The following is a 21,751-nucleotide window of genomic DNA, read 5'->3' as shown; positions in this document are numbered from 1 at the left end:
AGTCCCATTCCTTCATTTCCTTCCCTTTCCCCACTGCTCATTCTAACCTCTCTGTTGCATCAGATCAAGCCACTGCACTGCCACAGTAAGTCCTGATTTAGCTCACGAGGGGGTAGGGAGGACAGACTACAGAAGAAGTACCCCCATGAGGTCATCAAGCTTAGCCAAGATCACCCTGCAGCCACACAATCACAGCATCTGAGGCACAGAAAAGGTAGGAACACATCAGCCAGGTTGGATAACAACAACAGAACTGCCTTTTCTGGCAGCAACCTGCAGTTTGACTGTATAAGACACATGTACTTCCCAAATCAGTCTCTGAGAAAAGCAGACAAAACTAGATATACAGCTTTGCTGCCTTGAACTGATGAACACCACATCTCAGATGAGCTAGCAGGCATCATAACCTCGCTCTAGTGCTGCTGATCTGCCTGGAACACTAGAAGACTCCAGGGCAGAATTCCAGGGGTTGATTTAACTTCAAAGTAGTATCCTGGGGCTCTTGGACAAGAAACCGCTCGTGTCAAGCTGTAAGCCTCTCTATATGAACAGGTTCCCAACAGTCACTAGAAGTTTCCTTAACCTTGAATTCTGCTTCCCCCATTTTCAGTCCATTAGAGCAAAGTCCAGTGTTGTTTTACTGCCTAGACAAATAACAAAACTTTTGAAAAAGTAGGGGAAACACAGACACAGAAAAAGAAGATCAGTAAATTCTTAGTTTTAGAGATGAACAACAAGGGCAAACATACAGCAATGTTTCCTCCCCAAATATGAGGTGACATCCACCTTTTCCTATGACTTATTTTGATTTGATCATAGAAGCATTTAGGTTGGAAAAGACCTTTAATATCATCGAGTCCAAGTGGTGATCCTGATGACCATTCCATTAAAGCAAGGGTTCTTACTTCAACTCTCTCTTCCTCAGTTCATTTTCCATATGTATATGGAGAAGCAGGAAATAAACTTTTCCTTGGCCCAGCCACAGTCTTCATTTTACAACTTAGGGAAACTACAGTGTGTCCGGGCCTATTCAATAAACATTCTGACAAAATAAGAATCAATAGCCTCCTCACTTCCAAGTGAAGACATTTCTTTTTTTCCCCCCTTGTGGAAAGGACAGTGAAACCACTTCTTGTTTCCATTTTAAAAATAAATACATAAATAAATAAATTCATTAATTAATTCAGGTCACCAACAGAATGCTGAAGTACTTTAAGCAGCCTCATTCCAGTTACACAGTCACAAGCTTTCCATCACAGAGTAGTCTGGGTGATCAGGTCACTGTTCCACAAAGAGTAAGATAATTCAAACAAGTCCAGAGCCTCTGCCTAAATATTTCAAAACTTGGAACATGTAGGCACAGCAAGTGAGAAAAGGAGAGGTTTGCTTTGCTTTTTTTGTTACATACACCAGAACACCCCCATCCTAACCCAGAATAAAAGCTCTATCAAGCCTGGTAGCCTGTCTGAAGGTGAGCACATGTCAACTAAAAGCGATAGTTGTCTGCTTCACCTTCCTGGAGATCTGAAGCACAAAGATTTCCTGCACCAGACATTAAATATTTGCATTCAGCCACAGTGATTTTTTCCTGGTCTTTTTCAAATGCTTTTTGAAAACAAACTCTTGGCATCTATAAGATCTTCTATAACTATAGAGTGGACCTTTATCATCACATGTAGAAAAAAAAAAAAACATTTCGCTTTGGATCTACTAATATAAGTGATCTCTTGTTTTGTAATAAACACTAAGATATAGTCATATCTTAATCACTTTCTTCATGCTACTCATGGTTTTCAAAACCTTTACCATGTCTCTCCCTCCATGTACCTTTTCTCAACACAGCAGTATCCTAATCCATTTCGTATCTCCTTCTAGAGAAGTGTTCTTTACTTCTGATCACCCCTGTCACCTTCCTTTAACTTCCATAGTTCTGTTATGTCCTTGGTACTACTGTAATCTTTGGTAACTACTTTACTTGTTCAATTATTTCTAAACATTAAGTTGAAGTGCTCATGAATCTGTATATTAAAGACAATGCCTTCCCCATGAAGCCAAATGTATCTTTTCACATTTACTTCAGTTTATTTTTTCAGTCAGACACTCAGTACCACAAAGCCTTTCAAGTCTTTCCCTGTTTTTACTACTAAGAATACAACCTCTGTCATAAGTATTTCATAGAATGCGTTGGGTTGGAAGGGACCTTTAAAGGTCACCTAGTCCAACCCCTCTGCAGTAAGCAGGGACATCTTCAACTAGATCAGGTTGCTCAGAGCCTCATCAAGCCTGGCCTTGAATGTCTCCAGGGACGGGGCCTCCACCACCTCTCTGGGCAACCTGTTCCAGTGTCTCACCACCCTTCCTGTAAAGAACTTCACCCTAATGTCTAATCTAAACCTACCTTGCTCTAGTTTAAAACCATTGCCCCTCGTCCTATCACTATTTCTTCCCTTTTTCCCAAAGGGGATAGAACAGACACACACAGTATTCCCAAAGTGACCATTTACTCACACCATCTTTTTTATGTTTAAGCCAACTAACCATCTATGACAGAACTCCCCGTTTACTCCACTACGGATACATTTCTTGAAGGGCCTCTGATGTGGAAGTCTGTCCATAAGCCTTTCAGTATGAAGCAGATCTGGACCAACTTTATACCAACCAGCATTATTTGTGTGCCCAACAACTCCTTTATAGAACTCTACTAGCCACATGCTGCATGACTTGCCTTCAAAAAAGTTGTGTTAACTTTACCCTCAATACATATATCCTTGTATTTCTTGATTATTCTATTTCTTAGAACGTATGCTATTTAATCATATGAACTTTAACCATAGTTTGTCTGATCATTGGAACAAATGCATACCGAGACTCAAACTTCTCTTTCCCTCAAATCTCTAATATCTCTGCTACGTCAATATCCTAAAATAGATATAAGAGAAACTAGATTGTCTGATTTATTTAATACACATGCACACTTTTTTTTAATAAAAAATTCTAGCATTTTCTATCTAAGTACGCATAAGTTTGCTCCTTATTTTAATAAATCCTGGTTTAAATGGGACTTTTTTTTTTTTAAATTCTGGACTAGTGTGCAGATAGTGGAGCTACTGACCCTTGGATAACACAACTGTAAGGACACCAGTTTTAAAGGTTGCAGGAACTCCAGCAACCTCCCGTTGGTTTTGGCTTTTCCCCAGTCCAGTCATCAGTTCAACACTACAGCAGCCCCGATACAAGCCACCTTCTCTAAAGGGGCTCTCTCTAGTCTGGACATCAACACCACTTCCTAATAAATGTAATTCCGTTTTCCATTTTGTCTTATTTTCTAAGCCTAAACACTGTTTTTCTCTCCTCCTCTTTCCCTCTGCTCCCAGGTATGCTACAAGGACCATTTCAGGGTGCACTTACAAAATGTGAAGAGCTAGCAAGTAGAGGGTCATCTCACAGTACTTGTTGGTAAAATGAATACCTTATGTTACAGCCCACTACTGAAGACAACAGACTCAAAAGAACTAAAGATTATTTGACATCTACAACAAAACATTTTTCAGAGTATCTGTTTCTTAAGTAGAACTAACAAAGTCTGTTTCCTACAGGTTTGCATCCTCTTCTATATTACTGCTGTTATAAGCCCATTAGGACTCTTCCATACAACCCTCCCTTTGGTTCCCTCTCACATTCCTTAATTGGCATCTGTCCCCTTCTCATTCCTTGAGTAGTGCCAATTACTTCTCATGCTCCCTAATTACTGAGTGGGAGCAAGACAATTCTATGCCTGTTTCCAAACCATTCACATACTAAGCGGCCTGCTGACAAGACGGTGAGGTGGAAGGCGTAGGGGGAAGAAGCTGCACACAGTTTTGCCTTGTACAAAGCAGTAATTTTCAAGAAACTTACAGGTCGTCCATATCTCAAAATGCATTTGCTTCTGCTGATGACTCCACAAAGGAATGGATAAACAGATAGTCTGAGCAACTGCACGAGCTTGTTTCCTGAGAAACTAAGGCACAGATATGCCCCTTGGCATCAGTCAAGATCTTTTCTCATAACTCTGATTTTCATTACAGCCTCTAGTCTTAATTTACATTTTAGTTTTAGTAAGTGTTACACGTTTTGAAAAAACTCACCGTTTTATTACGGAGTCTAATTATGTCCGAAACAGAGCCAGCTCCACAATATTCCATAACAATCCATAGATCTGTGTTCTTAAAATAGCTGCCGTAATACTTGACAACATAGGGACTAGATGGGGAAAAAAAAAAAGTTAGATAAATAGATGAATTCTTAGCAGGGGAAAAAAAAAAATCATCATTACAAGTGTTGATAAAAATACAGTTTGACACACACTAACACAGCTAAAGAGCAAGTGTAATCAAATGCATTTTAAAATTGTATTTAGCTTAACCAATGCCTTGTTAGAATAAAGTCTAAGTGCTTAATAAAATTATAAAGGCAATACTACATGTATCACAGGCTTTCAGTAATCTTCAAATACAGACATAGTTTTTACCAAACATTAGTCTTCTGATATAAAGCTTTGGTTTTCCCTCCTCTAAGGTCTCTCAATTTTTAACACTCCTCACAATGTCATTGGATGTTTCCCTTAAAAATATTGCCTTGTTTTCTTCTCTCCTGAGCAAAAAACCCATGGAAACTCATTCATGTTTTCCTGGTTTTGCAAGCATGAACTTATTTTAAGTACAGATCTAAACTTTCATATTTAACAGAATCTAGTGCTGGTTTGAACAAGAATTCTGGATTTGCAAATGCATTTTCATATTGAAGTGCCTCATGTGAAAAGATAGTACTGTCATAAACAGAACATACTGCTTTGCTACTCGTCAGTTTGTCACTTGACATTCCTTGCTTCCTCAGAGGCACTTGCAAAACAAAGACAGAAACAGATGTGGTAAACATAGCAAGGATCTTCCTTCAGAAAAGTAATTAGATGGTGTATTTATGGAAATCAAAGGTTTAAGGGTTTCTTTTGCAGGAACTTAAGCACAGGAGGTTACAGTTAGATTGCCATCCATCTCCCACAAAGTCAGGAAGTAAGATACCAAGATCTCAGACAGGGGCTTCTGGTCAGAACATCTGCATTGCAGGATGGAATCAGGCATTATTTTGTTTTGGAGCAAGGAACTGTATTTTAGGATCAGGATGTTTGGCAGCAACATTTTTTGTTAGAAAACTGATGTAAGAAAGAGTTGCCTCCTGCAACATGGTGCTATCTTTATAAGAGATTGGTCAAAACTATCAGCAAACCACTTCATTAAAGAGCAACTGTTATTACTATAGGAACTTGTCTTTACAGAAGGCAAGGTGGGTCAATTCCCTCCTAACTAGTCAAAATGTCTACCAAACAAGTATGACACACTGATCTTGCCCCTTTTAAATTCCTGAAGTGAGAAAGGTCACCATTACTTCTCAAGAAAACCCACTGATTTCCATGACCATCTCTCGCCAGATTTACATTATGCTAATAATCTCATCAAAATTTGTGTGTATTATTAGAAGTGAGGACAAGATAATCTTTTCAAAACATCAAGTGCTGTTGAATCTCAAAACCCTGTTCACATTTGCTTAAAGCCCTTTCCGTATCAACTGTTTGTCTTAGAATCTACATTGTTTTCCCCTTGAAAGAGCTTCAGCACATACAGTGCAGCCAGTTCTAGAAAAAGGCATTGAGAAGAAAGAAAGGGTAAAGTGTTAAGCTTTAATCTTTTCTTTGAGGTGCTGCAAGAGCCCAGTGCTTTTCTGTAATGTCTGTGGAATCATCACATGTGATAATAAAGTACTAAAAAGTGCATCATCCCTCCCACCAGTACTGTACAGCGCTGCTATTCGCATAAAGGCACATGACATATATACAAACACATAGTGCAGAGCTGCAGACCAACCCTTCGTTTCAGCCAGAGAACGGCTGCATCTCGTCCAGTGAAAGAAGAATTTGTATTCTAAAATTCTGAACTCTTACTCTTATAAAAAAAAAAAAAAAGAAATCATACAATAGTATATGTCCAGTAGATACTAAACACAACATGTTGTTCAAAGAAAAACAGGGAACAAAGAACACGGGCAGAGGGGACACAGGAATATGGTAGCGAGAAGACCCACCTAGAACAAGAATGAAAATGGCACGAGAAGCATAGTACAGAAGGAAAGGATTCTCAAGTATCACCACTTCTTTTTTCTGTCAGTATATTTCACAGACATTTGTTTTAAGTATCTATGTCAATCCCTGTACTAGCAGACATACACACACTACAATCTACACCACTGCTTCCATTCAGCTTACATGGCTCAAGCCTGTGCCACGACTAAGGGCTGTTATCCTATCATTGACCCCAGGAAGAACTCTTTCTGAGAATTCATAAGCTGCTAGTTTCCAACTTACTCAATGTCTTCCTTTATGTAAGAAGAAAGAAATGAAGCAGGGCAAATAAAAAGAATTAAGAACACAGCAACAAGAAGAATCGAAGTAAACATATTCTAACTCCTCTTCCAGTACACAAGAAGAGCTGAGGACCTACTCTGGGGATCAAATCTAGTTCCACAGTTCGTCAGACAAACAAGATGGCTGCTTCCTTTTTAATCTGTACTGTTACAAAACTCCAATTGGCCAGACAGACAAAAAATAGTCTTATAGGGACAATAAGGATCAAGAGGAGCGCGTGTCCCCCCAAAAAAAAAAAAAAAAAAAAATCAAGCGTCCCAAATCCTTTTAGTATCACTTGAAATAACCTTATCACACATCTTCATGGAATGTGGGAAAAGAATATAAATCCTTCCTTTTCCTCCCATTCCCCTGTCTACACATTTAACAAGCTTCTAACATTCAGAGCAGTCAACTCCAGAAGAGAATAGATTACCAGGTCCAGTGTGTTCATAAACCAGATCAAGGCTTGCAGGCAGGGGTTCTAAGAAGTTTGAAGAACAGTTGCATTCTCATGTGCCAGATACAATGTACCCTAAAATCTCTATCCCTATATTTAAAGATAAATATTTGAACCTTCTCTCCTCCTTCATGACCTCATAGACAAGATGCTGTAGAGCAGTATGATCAAGCTCCATCTAACACCTGAGCAAAACATTCAGCAACAAGCCTGAATGAATTCAGACTGCATTAAAAGGATTATCTTCAAATCTGGGATGAGTGCTGCTCATGTCAAACAAGAAGAGATTTTACGTTTAAAGACAGAACTCCAACACTGACAAACCACAAAAGCACAAACAAAACTGCCACAAAACAGACTACTTGCTACAATACAATTCCTCAAGTTAATGACTACAGCAATCAGTATTTTAAAGAAAGTTTCACCTAACTAGAGTGCACAGCTTTCCTGTTTACACTTCGAGTCACAAACAATAGATTCTTGTAATACTGATCAGACATGAATACTCACTCTAACAAATCTGATTTTGAAGTTACAGCCAAAAACCCAAAAGATTATTCCCAAAAAAAAAATACAAATAAAAAATTGATAACTCCATAGAAGAGAGGAAATTCAAAGTAATTTCTGCATCCTTGCAGACACTTGATGTTGAGGCTTCCATTCCTACAATGCTAGCAATCACAAGATACATCGTTTGTGAATAAGTGTAAGGTAACAGTCCTTCTTCAGAACTATTACAAGATCATTCACTTTTTAAAAGGTATGTTCCTGCATGAAAGAGGCAACAGATAGAATACTATTTTGGACGTTAACTGCTAGCCATTAATCTTGAGCTAGAAACATCTTTATCAATTTCCTGAAACAGGTAACTCAGAATTCACAAGGCTTCAACACATCTACAGGAAACATTAACTTCAGGATTGCCAGTGCAAGTAAAGTGAAGCAAGCATAGAGATTTCCAAGCAGAGGCAAGTACTTTTATTTTTCAACAGTTTCTGTGACATACACTATTTGTACTTCCTTCAATCCAAGCTAAGGCTAGGAAGGGGTCTACAAAGTGCTTCCTTTAAGTAAATCATCCAATACAGACTGCTTTAATTTTCCATATAAACAAAAGTTTGCAGCTGCATATATTTCAGCTATATTCACAAATACATTTTCACACAGACTTTTAGAAAGAGAGCAAAATTGTCATACTCACCTGTCACATTGTTGCATTATAGAGATTTCTTTAATTATTTCTTGAAGATCTGACTCCACAGGGACCTGTTTAATTGCTACAACTTGTCCAGACTCTTTGTGTATCGCTTTAAACACACTACCATAAGACCTAAAAATAAAAGAGGGATTTATTTTTTTTAAAACAAGATAAACTGCTTCTCATTTCCATTATGCAGAAACTTTAAAGTCACAAAAGCCATATGTTCACACAGAAGTGTGAAAGTTTTTTCAGGCTACAAAAAAAAAAAAAAAAAAAATCAGCTCTATCGGGACCTCAGGAAAGGTGCCTCTCAAGAATTAATCTTCGTCAAGATGTAGTGTATCGAACTCCAGTACAGGCACAAGCACTTTTTCTGCCTCAACAAGCAAGAGACATCAAAAATGCATAAATATATTTGGGGAAGCACGGAAGTCTACTGATGCACGCATTTGCTTTATTATTAGAACTTGTCTAGAGAAACATTCCTGAGGACATTTGCAGTCACTCTCTCTGTATTTAATATTCAACACATGCTTGATATACAGTTTCCCCTCTGATCCAATCCCCTCGTAAATAGCTGCACTTACCCCTCACCAAGTTTCTCCAGAACATCAAAGACTTCTTCAGGCTGCTTAGTTAAACTATCTTCACTCAGCTTTTTCAGCTTGCTAGAAGACAGACAGAAGTTATTGTTTGGTTGGGGGGGTGGGGAAAAGATACAGAACTTAAGCAAATTTTCACACAAGTGAGCAGACAGAAAAAATATTATAGAGAAAGACATATTCCAATGAAAATAAAATGCCTCATTAAAGTACAGTAATAAAATTTTAATCAACCATCACATAAGATGGAGAAATTCATGACAATTATTGTCATTATCACTTTCCCACTAACGTTTGCTCAATTCAAAGCAGCATGGGACCAATTCACTGTCCAAACCACTTGCTTTGCTAAAGTGGAAAGAGCCAAAGAATAAAATAAAGCTTACCTTTCGTCAAAAAGCAGCCAGCATGCAAACACATGCTCATTACTGCCTAGAGTACGCCACATTGTTATCTAAGAAAGTATAAACCAATCCTTTACCCACATCAAGTATCCACTTTCTAAACTATACCACTCATAAGCCAGAGAATTACATCAAGTTAAAAGCAGAATCCAGAGTCAAGATGACTCTGGGAGAATACGGTAGCACTTCACCTTCACAGGTGGTAGCACAACACTGAAATTCCAAGAGCTGAGTACTCAAAGAGTTGTTGGGGCAGCCCCTTTTACATCTTTGTGAAGGTACACAGGGACAGGTGCAACAAAATCTCTCACTACATATCACCACCATATTTTGCTCTCCAGCTCTCTGTCACACAGTCTCAAATCAGTCAGCATCACCCTACTATTTCTCCCAGCACCTTCAACCCACTCTTACTGCTATCCTTTGTCATTTACAAGCAGTTCTAGCCTTTCCCTGGTCTCCAGCATTCCAATCCATCAAGGGCCCCAGACTCCTGTCAGATCTCAGGACACAACTTGGCTGCAAGCTTGTGATGGAGCTGACATTGAACATAGCCCAGGAAAATATAACCACACACATATTGCAGTGAGACCGGGTGGCTGCAACATGTAAATCCTTCAGTCTAAAAGTTACAGGAAGTTTTGCTGCAAGACTGAAACAACAAGTTAACTCTATATGATAGCCAAGGGTACTATTAAAGTAGAAGATGAGCTGAAGAATAGCTGGTGCTGTCGTGTTAGATATAGACAATGTAATCCATATGCAGGAGGTAGAAAAAGGAAAAAAGAAAAATAAAGAAACCTGGAAGCACAGCAGATCATTCAGAACTTATGGAAAACATGTTACCCTGTGACGCTTCCCTAGAAATGAATATAAAATAGGAGAAGGGAGAGCATGAACAGAAAAGATTGTCAGATCTAACACTGGAAGAACAGTGTTCAAAAGAAACTCCTTCATATTAAGAGATGCAATTCTGTGATATACAGAACTAATAAAAAAAATAAAGTGAACTGACTGACAACAGAGTTCCCGAGTCGGAAGAAACTTGTTACTGCCAACCATTTGGGCAAAGACAAAAATTTATAGTAATTGTATAAGCACACAAGTCATACAGATTAGTGTTAAACAAGGAAAGCAAGTGGCAGGGCAGGTGGGTGTACACATTTATATATCAAAGATCTATTGATATAGATGTAGCTACAGATATAGCAGTTACTTGAATACAAAAAGCATCCACAATCAGTAAGGAAAGACACATGAACTGCTGTGAGCAACCATGCAGTTTGCTACACTGAATAGGCAGGAAGCTGGAAAACGTGTGTTTAAGGCAGAATAAAAATCTCCACGGCAAAGGAAAGGCAGAACTCCTGAACACGAAGAAAAACAGCAGAAAACTCAAATGAGAGCAGCTAAGTAAAGTCTGCAAAAGTGGCCTACAAGTCAAACACGCATAACAACTCTATTTTCTTTTTCACCCTCTCTCTGCTTGTTAGAGACTAGAAAGCAGAAAGAATTTAAATTTTGCAGGGATGCACATGTTTCATTACTGAACAAGTATAAGTTGAGACAAATAAAAAGAAGAGGGGGAAAAAAGTATTTTGCAGGTAGGTATTAAAGAAACAAATCATTCATTTTGCTTCTTTTGTTTCAGATTCTTTTTTCCCCTCCTCTGATCAGGTTATCTGCAGCCTTAAAGGAGTGTCCAAAGAATAAGTTACTGCAATTATCCTCTGCTTGCCACCAACAAAAAGCATGCACAGCATGCATACAATACCAACAGAACCTCAGGGAAAAAAAAAAAAAAAAAAAAAGCATGACCATTAGCCAAGTCTCTTACTTGACTGAAGAGCTGCATAACAGAAGACATACACAACAGAACAGTGGAGGAACTGAACTTTTTAGTAACTGCAAGAAAAGGGAAAACATACAGTAACCTTAACCAAAGATGTCCAGGAGGTGAACACTTCCACCTGCTCATCAAAAGAGCAATACCTGGGGGGGGGGGGGGGGGGGGGAAAACACAACAACATATATCCATACCAAAAGGGTTCCAGCAGCACCATTAATGCCAAGGTATTGGGCGTGCTTGGGAAGAGGTAGGGAAACAGTCATAAACTGATCAAAAACAATGTCACTGTCAAATAACAGATTACCTGGAGTACTTAAAGACAACCTGGAGGCCAAAGAAATAAGCATTCGGTAGTTTTAAAACTATTTTCACATTATCCAACTCTGACAGACAGGTTACAAGACCAAATACTACTTAACATTTAGGCAGCTAAATACTAAACCTATTTACAGGAAGAAAAATATGTCAACCTCAGGAATTTCATCACCAAACACACTGCCCAAAGTGCTTCACACTCTTTCACAAATATATTGTAAGAGTCCAGTGTTCAAGTGACTAACACCACAGTTCTTTGAACCATAGAAAGATCCTAATGACTCCAACTGTTTAATGATTTCTATAGATTTAACAGAATTCCCAGCTCTTTAACTATAGAGCAGCATGTGATATACCCTGAAGGGGTTGCAATAAGGAAAGAGTTTTTTGAAAATTTCATGAAAAGCAACAAGGAGGAAGATGACTGTTGTAATTGGCTGTAAAGCACTAAGTAGAATACAAGAAGAAAAGACTAGAAATATTATCTTACTATATTGGTTAAAAACAAGCAACTGAAACTTGGGACAGAGAAACATATCTAAGACTTCAGAGTCAGTTTCTTAATCAGGAGTTTGTGTGCGTGTGTGTCCTACTACCCACACTTTGAAACGTGCAAGATAAGACATATAGAGCCAAACATTTCAAAAGGATCACTGCTTTTTTAAAAGCATTAAAGTGTTTTACATGGGAAGGGAATACTATGAGTACCCAGCAAAATACCTATCTGCAAAGGCATGACTAGAAATATGAAGGGCATCGGGGAGGAGGCACAACTGAAGAGACAAAGCACTCAAAAACAATCATAGAGAAAGAAGGTGTCTCATTCCTCTCCCTCACGGGTTCTCTACTTTCACAAAACAAGCATATAAAAGAGAACAAAGAAATCAGTAAATGCAGGCACTGTTTTATTCTTGCCACAGAATGTAAGTGCCATATATACATATATAATCTGTGAGAAAGTCTAAGAGAGATGTGTAGAAGACAAGTATAAAACCTGGGGAGAAAGTAATTCTGCTTTTGTTTCCTCTAGAACTATCATCTAAACTGATCATCATCAGTAGTGACTATGGGCTATTTCAGTAGTTTTCCACTAGAACTGTTCCTGAAAGCAGGAGAAGTAACTAAACTACAATTCTGGGACAACAAGAGTCGTCAAAAGGATTTTCTTGTTCCAAGCAGGTTTGACTTTCTGCATAACACCTAGTCTTTTAAACAAGAAAAATACATCCTAGCAAAAATTGTACTTTTATAAATCCAGTTGATGTGAAAACATTCATACTTAGCATAACCATAATCTTACACATCACTGAGTAGGTCAGCAAAACTCCACATAACCAAATGCAGAAAAATCTAGAAACAGTGAGAGGCACCCAAGACTATTACTATCATAAAGATTAGAAAAATCTGAATTGTGACCTGAAAGAGGAAGAGATACAGGGGTTTTTTCCCCCCACATTAAAAAACAAAGTACAAGTTTAGTGTCCTATGGTCAATATGTGCAGACTTTACAAAATAAATTGGTGATGTACTACAGTGGCAGGCATTAAAAAAAACCCTGAAAGCTAACAAAGAAAAATAAAGCAGGACTAGAGAATAGAACTCCATCAATTACTGTCATGAGTTATGGAAAACTGGACAGCTGCTCCATGAAACATGAATATATGAGGTTTATTCTGCAGAAGAACTGGCACATTGAAACATTTAAAAAGAATGGCTGGGATCAATTATACTGATACATTAAAAGAGAAGCTAGTAAGAGAAATCACTGCAGTCATCAGAAAAAGAGGTGGCATATAAAAGCCTTGAGACATTTATACTACTTTACACTGTTCATACAGGTAGAAACAAGTTTAAGACAGTTTACATTATTGTATACTTAAATTTAGCTTTCTACCAATAAAACACAAGAAAACTTACGCTTTTGTCCCATCATTTTCAGGAAGAACTTGACAATTGACATCCATGTGATCTTATATTCCCATTGACACAAAAATTAAAACCAGCATATATGTACAAGCTGCAAACATTTACACCTTATGAAAAATTGAGTTCAAATCTTCCCTCCAACTAAAGAATTAAATCCATTAAGTTCTCATCACATTGAAATTTCCAGAAATAAGCTTCAAAAAACATGGAAAGTATAAAAACATGGCAGAGAGTTTGGAAGTTCTCTCATCAGCTTTCTAGTTCTTCTTAAATGAATCTAAGGATTTAAACACTCTCAATTAGGCCAGACACATACCTCCAGCTAAGCAATAGTTAGAGCAAATCCCAGATCTTCCAAAAACTCCTGAAGGTTACGCTAGCTTCAAGTTTCATTTTCAATCCTTTGATATCACCACATTCCAGGCTTTGCACTGGTGCTGGTAACAGTGATTAGTCCTCACACATTCCCATTTCTTCCCCTAAACCCTTGCTGGTGCCTCTCCTACTTCCTTTATTTGAGACACATAGTACTGTCAGTCTGAAACTACAGTGAAGGCCTGTCCCTCCTCCCGCCATTGCCTGCTAAAAACACTCCATATAACAATTACTAATCAGTTCTTGGTCAAAGTTTTCAGTAGTAGATACTACTCCATTGCCTGCTAAAAACACCACGCATAACAACTACTAATCAATTCTTGGTCAAAGTTTTCAGTAGTAGATACTTTTAATTGATGTATTACTGGAGGGGAAAAGAAAAAACACACCAGAACAACAAAACAGTAGAAGATCAACCTCACGTTCTTCTCAAGTCCTGTCATCCCACAGGAAGCTGTTTTAAAGAATTTTAAAGGTTTCAAATGTTTTAAAGTAGAATGCAAAAGTTGATTTATCATCTTCTGCCACAAATTTATTTTGTGCAGTTCCTAGATTTTTCATTATATTAACAGGAAGCAAGAGTAAACTACTTGGAGCTCTAAGACAATAAGTATGTAGGTAAATTATGTCAACTACATTCCGTATACCACATTCTATGGTACACATTCTATACCACAACTACATTCTATGTAGTTTATAACTACATCCCCGAAATTATTGTTCCAATTTAAATATATACATACAATTAAAGCAAAATTGTTTTGTGCATTAAAATGACAGTGTCACATTTAAAGCAAAAGCTCATGGTTTCACATTACACATGCGCAAAAAAAAGAAGTCAAACCATAAATGCTCAAAAAACAACAACCCCGCCTAGTAATTAATATAACCAGATAGCATATATAATTCAGAAAATAAGTATACTGTGGGAATACTCCTGATTTTTGCCTCTTCCCACTCCCTGATTTGCAATGGCAACTATGCAACGCCTACCCCCACAAGCATCCCTCCGCCAGCAGGACACAAGGGCGCTTTAGAACGCGGAAAGATAAGAACAACTACTTAATGTCGCTTTCTTCCACAGACCTGAACTATAAAGTGCACAGACACACCCCCAGGCCACAAAGGACTCATCTCGGCGATAAAGTTTCCCTCATTTCGCATTAAAACGTTCCTCTTGTGACTCAAGCAGCCCCTAAGGGTTTACCGCCAGCTGGACGCTTACCCAGGACGGTTATTTCGGGGACACCGCACAGAATATCCGCCCCCCCCCCCCCCCCCCGCAACGCCACATAACCCCTCAGCCCGCTCAGTTGTCCCGCCGCCCCCCCTCACAGTGCCCAGCACCGGAGTCTCCCGAGGCCGGCGGGGAGCCGGGGGAGGAGCGGGCGGGCAGTCCCGCCCGCCCGCTCCCCCTCCGGCTCCCCGCCGGCCCAAGGCCTCATCCCGGCCCTGCCACCCCCGGGGGATGGTTGTTACCTCTTGGGCGCTGCCTGCTCCATGCCGCTGCCGGCCCCGCCGTCCAGAGCGGGAGGGGCTCCTGGGCCGGGGCAGCACCGGGCCGGTAGCCGCTAAACTCCCTCACAACTTTTTGGTGCGAGCTCGCTGGCCCTTTAAACGAGGCTCGCGCCCTCCCTCGGCCGCCGCCGCTCCCGGCCTCTCTCAGGCAACCGCCACTACCGCTACCTATACGGCTGCTGGCCGAGGCCCGCCCCCCCGCGCCTCTCAGTGGCTACCACCCGTGCCACCGCGGGCGCTGATTGGACGGCGTGGGAGTCGCTCAGCGGGAACGAGGCCCCACCCCTCCACGGGAAGAGCGGGCGGCGGCGGGAGGGGAAGAACATGGAGGCAGCGGTGCCGCCGGAGGGGAGCAAGGCGCCGCGCTCCCGGCATGCTCCGCGCGCACGTAGTCCGCGGGCACGCCGGGAGTTGTAGTCCTCCTGAGGAACCGGCCCTACCCGTTGCCGGAGGAGGGGCCCGGCCCGGCGAGGCAAACCGGGCGGCGAAGAAACGGGAGACCCGGGGCCCTGAGACGCCGCCGGGGCGAAGGGCGGCCGTCCCGCCCCCACACGCTCACCTCACCCCCCGACTCTTGGAGCTTGGCCTTGGGGCAAGGGCAGGCCCGGGGCAGAGCCGCCGCCTGAGGCAGGGGCTGAGGGCGGCCCTTCCCCCCGCGATGCACCCCCGGGCCCCGTCGCCTCGGGGCGATGCCCGGCGCCTTTCATCCCCCTGTCTGCTCCAGCCAAAGGGCAGCCGCGCTGAGCTGCATCCAGCCCCGCCTGGAAACGCCAAGTCTTTTCATGGACAGCTGGCTCTGGGCACAGCGGAGAGGAAGCCTGAAGTTAGTCATGGCAGGACTGTGGGGCTGCGCGCCAACGCTGGCCCCGGTGACACAGTACAGCTTTGAGGTGAAGAACGCTGGCACTTGGCACTTGGCTTTTTAATGCCAAAGCATACAAGTTGCCCTGCGAACCCATAGGAAGCTGTCACGTAATTACTCACACAGCAGATTTTAGGCCATCGAGTACTGTGGGACAGTTACCTGCAATTTCTCGTTACAACTTCTGACTTCCTGCCGTTTATGTAGCACTTTAAGATACTAACTGACAAAGCATCCAAGTAGATCCAGCCAAGTCAACACAAGCTTAAATGTTCAAGCCAATTTCTGTATCCTTTCCTGAAAGTAGGTTTGTTTGCCTAACTAATGGAAGTTCAAGGTAGTAAAACACATAGGCAAGATCCATACAAATACTGAGATGCCAAAGTTCCACTTTAAACTGATTTTAGATGTAGAAGTATAACCACACTCCCCCTTAAAAAAATCCACATTCCATACCTAATTTCATCTCTTTGATGTGCATTAGCAAGGGAATTTTGAATGAATGAAGTTGTGCAAGTCCTCTACTTTGGCTGAGTCAATCCAATCCAGTTGACTCACTGTGGTCAGGCTAAATGCACAATGGCAATATCAAATGAACCCATAAAACAAATCACACACCACCATGTGACCTTTTGGGTTTCTTTGTTTTTCTGAGTCATGGAAAAACTGCAACAGAACATCTTCCTTTGCACAACAGATTAACGCAGAGTTATTCAAGTATCATCCCACAAGCCAGAGTGGCTCACCAGCAGAACTGCCAGATGTGTCCATACCGTAGACAACCATTTGTAAGAGATGCCAAAAAAAAAAAACAACTCAGGAGAAGGAGCCAGCAGATACCTCAGATGCAGTGTGGTACCAGTGCATTAAGAAAGTGGTGGGGAGGAACCCCACGAGACTTCCCATATCCCTGTTCTAGGACAAGTGAGGTCAGGCAGGCAGAAGACGCCACGTGGCTAGTGTCCAATTTTGCTTTACAGGGAATTTGGCTATACTCACTGACCAATTTTTATTTACATTTCACCAATTCCATCCAATGAAGGGAAGCCTGACATCCCAATTTGGCTGTGATACTCCTGGAATGTAGAAACTGTCTCCACATCCTTTAACACAAATCTTCAAGGAAATATTTTGTCCAGTTTATTTCAGAGAAGGCAGGTTTTTTCCAGCTCCCTCTCTCAAGTCAAAGCTGCGATAAACTATACATTCAAGCAAGGAAAAGCAGTCTTAGAAAAAATACAGGTACTATATTACAGTTGTGACAGCAAGACAGAGAGCCAAGAAATGCTCCCTCTCCCCATTCAAATATATGTTTCTTTCTCTGGAAAATGTTAGGCTAAACAGCCTAATCTGCCACTCTTCCCTCCCCCTTTAACAACAATTGACAAGAACAAGTCTAAAGAAAATTTGTCCAAGAATAGCAGATTTAGATATTAGCTCTCTTCATTCAAAAAAATTTAATACCACAATCCCCACTCCCAGAAAGTACCCTGACCACCCAATAATTGAGGAAAGGGACAAGAATGCCCTTCATCTTTGCCACTGAAGAAAGAAGAGTGTGAAAAAACCCAAGATGCCTGAAACAGAAAAAGTTAGGTTACCCGGCTTTATAACCTGGTGAGGCAGATGGTGCCAAAAAATATGGACTAATTCCATGCCTTTCTCACAGAAGTTTCAGTTGTGCCTTGTTCAACTGCCAGAATGCTTTCTAAGTACATTTATGCTGAAAATAAAATATCAATAAGAAGACAACATATATACCGTAGTATTTTTCAAGATTACTTTATTAATCCCTTATCATTGCAAATGGTATTTTTAGTTGATGACATTGGAATAAATAACACCATCTCACCTTTCCCCTGCCCCAGGAATTTGGGATCCACGCTGTGAAATGCAACACTGATATGGTATTCATTGCAATGCTGTACATAGCCACCAGCAAAGAAGGAACTTTGAAAGGGAAAACAGACTCCTCTGTTCTACTGCCTCATTCAGGCTTTCCAATCAAGGGAAGTCTAGATTTTCTGGAGGCACGAATATACTATTGCTGGTGTCTAGACAACATGGAGATGAGGAAGTTGCAGACAACCTACATGGGTATTCCCATGATTTCTTCCAACAGTGGAACTATGTAACACTGCTATGAAGGCAGGTGAGTAAGAAAGGGCTTAATGTAGCCCAATCTTAAAAATATAGGAGAAAACTAACTGAATTACTATTTTTCTTCTGAAGTATTTCATCCAGTTCACCAATTTATGAGCCTGCATTAGGACTCCCTTCTCTGCAGTACTGGCATCAACATCAAATACAATTCCTTAGACCAAAGGATGGATGAAGACCATACTTAGTTTTTGAGTACTATAATTATTTTATATTATAATGTAGTTTTGTAAACAGATAAAATAATGTATATTGTAATTACTTATACTGCAATGGAATCAGGAATCTCGATGGCATGCACAAGTATTAGGTGCTGTATGACCATGAACTAAGACAGTCCCCAAGCCTCTAAATATATGAACCAAAAAGTTCCAAGATGTCAATCCTGCCTCAGTTGCATATAATTCATAATAAAACTGAGAAGGATAAAAATTACTTGAGAAGCTCATGTCTGAGTTTCTAACAGGTATTACTAATGGTAAGATTTAAATTCCAAATATGTACTTCAAAGTCATTCATAAACATCATGCAAATAAATTATATATGTTATAGTAGGGACCTTATCTAGTTCCTTTGGTAGCAAATAAAAGCAGCATTTACTTCAGAAGGTATTCGATCAGGCTTACTTAAACAACTTGCATTTTAACTAATACGTGGCACTACTAGAAAACAGCAGAAGTAATAGTACATGTTTTCCATATGTCACAAACACCTTACACTCTCCAGACAAAATACCCCTAGTCCTTCATCACGTCTGTGGTGCTTTTCACTGGCTGGCTCTTTTCCCCATGTGCTTTCTACCCTTTCACCACAGCAGCCCCCGAGTTCTTTCGCAGGGTCATCTGTGCTCTCTCCCTCAGTGTCCCCAGTATCATTCCACAGTACCTCCATTCACCCCTTCGACATGCCAAAACCCACAATATCCTTATTGCTTGCATAGACCCCCAAGAACACCCCCAGCTCTGCGCTCCATACAAACCCTCCACATCCCTGATATCTCACCGTGCCTTGACCCACCCCAGTGTTACCCCATGGAGTTACGAGTACCCTATTTAGCTCGCCGGAGAAGATGTTTAGGTAGGAGGAGAAGGGTGCAGGTCAGTCCACAGCGTGGTCCCAAACCCAGCACCTAGGGACAGAGTTTCCTTTATGTTTCCCTTGCTGTGGGGTGGAGAGCCCCACAAACAGGGCATTCCCTCCTCTACCCATCACCTATGAGTTTTAGTAAAAATAGAAACTTACTATAATTACAGACGTCCAGCTTTTCTTCAAATATGATTAGTATTGGCCAGCTAAGTCACAAATGATTGTGAAGGGGAGAAAGGCAAGGAATGGCAGCCAAGCACAAAGACAGAATGAATGCAGGAGCCTGATTTCCTTAGAAACCGATTCATAAATTCTGTAGACAAATAGTCAACAACAACATGTTTGCATGTCTCTCCCTGTGACTGCCTGATAGCGATCTGGTATGCTGAAAGTTAAGGAAAGGGCCTTGAATGAAATACCAGCTTGTTTATACAGAAGATAAGAAAAACTGACTTCTGCCTGTATTTTTTCCTACCTACCATGTCTAATGTGAAGTAACCTTGAAGGCTTATCTAAGAATTTGTTATACACTTTCCTAACCCTGTCAGTCATAAAATAGTCGTAAATAAAATATAAAAGAACAGCATATTCTCAAGTTTGGTCTAAAATTTAGATTTTTTTTACAGCGAGTTTTTAATCAAGCTTAGGAATAAAGAAAATTTTTTAAATTTCTTTTACTATTCACAACTTAATGTTTAATTAATGGCACATAAAAGGAAATTGACTTTTTGCTAGCCCAGCAAAAGAAAGATGCAGAAAATAAATAGTCAGGAAATATAGGTGTGGATTCTGCCATCCATAGCCACTCTATTAAAATCAGTGCGATTCACAAAATTCCTACTTGACATTAAAAAGAGCAGTAAAAACCTGCAATAGTAAAATATTAGCTGCACTGCTGCAATTCTTCTCACTACCTAGTATACATCATTTTGGTATCCAAAATATTATTACTAGACCTAAAGACATTTGTTGATTAGGATAGAATTTTTCTGTTGACTAACCATTTAGCTCACAGTCTTAGTAACAGGCTATATATAGACCTACCATTTGCTATTTTTCCTATTTTAGCACACTATGGTAAAAATAAACCATGGATACAGAGTTGCTATTTACAGTGAACCACAGAAGATATTCCAGCCTGTACTACAGCTGCATTGATTGTGCTCGTGGGATCTACAGATTACCATCAACCAGAAAAAAAAATCTCATTTTGGTTTGTAAAACAATTACTGTTGTTGTGGTAATACTCAGGGTTACTCTGGATTCCCTTCTACACAAAAATATTCCCCCGCTTTCTGGGGGCAACCATCTGTTCTTCAGTCTGCAAAGAAGTGTGCTCACACCCTGGAGAATAAATAAATAACATTTAACTAGCAAGGCTTGGTGCCTGCATTAGGAATGGAAACTAGTATCAATAACTAAAGAATGACTGGATCATCATTACTTTATGAAGCCAGTACTCCATGAAGCTGCCTAAATACGTACAGCTTGATGCTCAAGGCTTACACCACTGTGGAGGCTGCATTTTTCTCCCATCTTCCCTTAGCTCCTGAGCTGAGATTTTGAGGAATACACAACAGAAATGCTTAGGGAAGATTAGGATTTTTTTTTTTATTTTTAGGGACAACGCTTTCAAGGAGCTAAAAAGACCCATTCTTTCAGCTCTAAGGAAGGGAAGCTTCCTTGCCCTTGTAGGCCCTTCAAAGAAGTGCTCAAAGAGAAGTATAAAAAGGTGAGATGCACAAGTAAAGTATTACAGATGACAAATAAGGAGAACCCATTGTAACAGGAAAGCACATCGTGAATACTGAGCACTACAAAAGAGATGCCATGAAATGCTTACAGCTTATTCAGTTATAGGGCTCTTTTTTTTTTTTAAATCCTTCCTATTTATTTCTGAAATGCGTCTCCAGCTTGCTTCATAGACATTACAAGCAAGTGTTTTGTATGAGGAAGAATCACTCATTCTAAGTGCTTTAACATCCAGAAACCACAAAATTTCAGTTTCCTATTTTTTTCCAACCTTTCCCAATCAAAACATGCCAGAAGATCATAATTCAAGTCCAAATAAGCTACTCGTATAACATGTACAGTCACACTTAAAAAAAAAAAAAAAAAAAAGACCTGAGTACAATTCTAGTCTTAAAACTTTAAAACGTCACAAAAAAAGTTCAGTGGCGTAACAGCCATTTCATGACTGACTGTGAAGTAATGGTTCTGATTACAAGATAAGATCCCGTGGAAAGTAAAAATATATCCAAAACAAGGAGAAGATTAAGATTTGCACTTACATTCCCATTCTGCTCTTAAAAGCAGCAGGAAGCCTTCCCTACAGCAGCTTGTGTAGTAAAGAAACAGTGAAGCAGCAAATAATAAAGTTTCACGGAACTGGCTTTATATGATGCACTGATTTGAGCCTCCTCTAATCTAGTTCAGTTTGGTTCAATAAGGGACAGTTTTATGGTATCCTCGCTGCTCGCCAGAATGAGTACTTAAACTACTGTCACCACCGAGCAAGGGAACTTTCTGCTGAAAACAAAACTTTGAAGTGACTGAG

General features: G+C 40.2%; 1 protein-coding gene across 2 annotated transcripts in view; it reads right to left on the bottom strand.

Annotated features, from left to right (window-relative positions):
- Positions 1–15,284, bottom strand: part of STK3 (serine/threonine kinase 3) — a 146,512-nt gene extending 131,228 nt beyond the window's left edge. The window contains exons 1-4 of one of the 2 annotated variants that reach the window (XR_008464652.1): positions 15,048–15,284; positions 8,685–8,765; positions 8,098–8,226; positions 4,128–4,242 (exon numbers count right to left, since the gene is read on the bottom strand). Coding sequence is in view for 1 of the 2 variants with exons in the window: in XM_054189723.1 (XP_054045698.1) it covers positions 4,128–4,242; positions 8,098–8,226; positions 8,685–8,765; positions 15,048–15,070 (348 nt within the window). In the remaining variant the exon portion in view is untranslated. The remainder of the gene's footprint in view (positions 1–4,127; positions 4,243–8,097; positions 8,227–8,684; positions 8,766–15,047) is intronic. The other variant, XM_054189723.1, reaches the window with a different exon arrangement.
- Between the last annotated feature and the right edge of the window lie 6,467 nt (positions 15,285–21,751).

Source organism: Rissa tridactyla, chromosome 2 (assembly GCF_028500815.1).
Source record: "Rissa tridactyla isolate bRisTri1 chromosome 2, bRisTri1.patW.cur.20221130, whole genome shotgun sequence".
Classification (NCBI taxonomy): Eukaryota; Metazoa; Chordata; class Aves; order Charadriiformes; family Laridae; genus Rissa; species Rissa tridactyla.
This window is presented reverse-complemented; position numbering and strand designations above follow the sequence as displayed.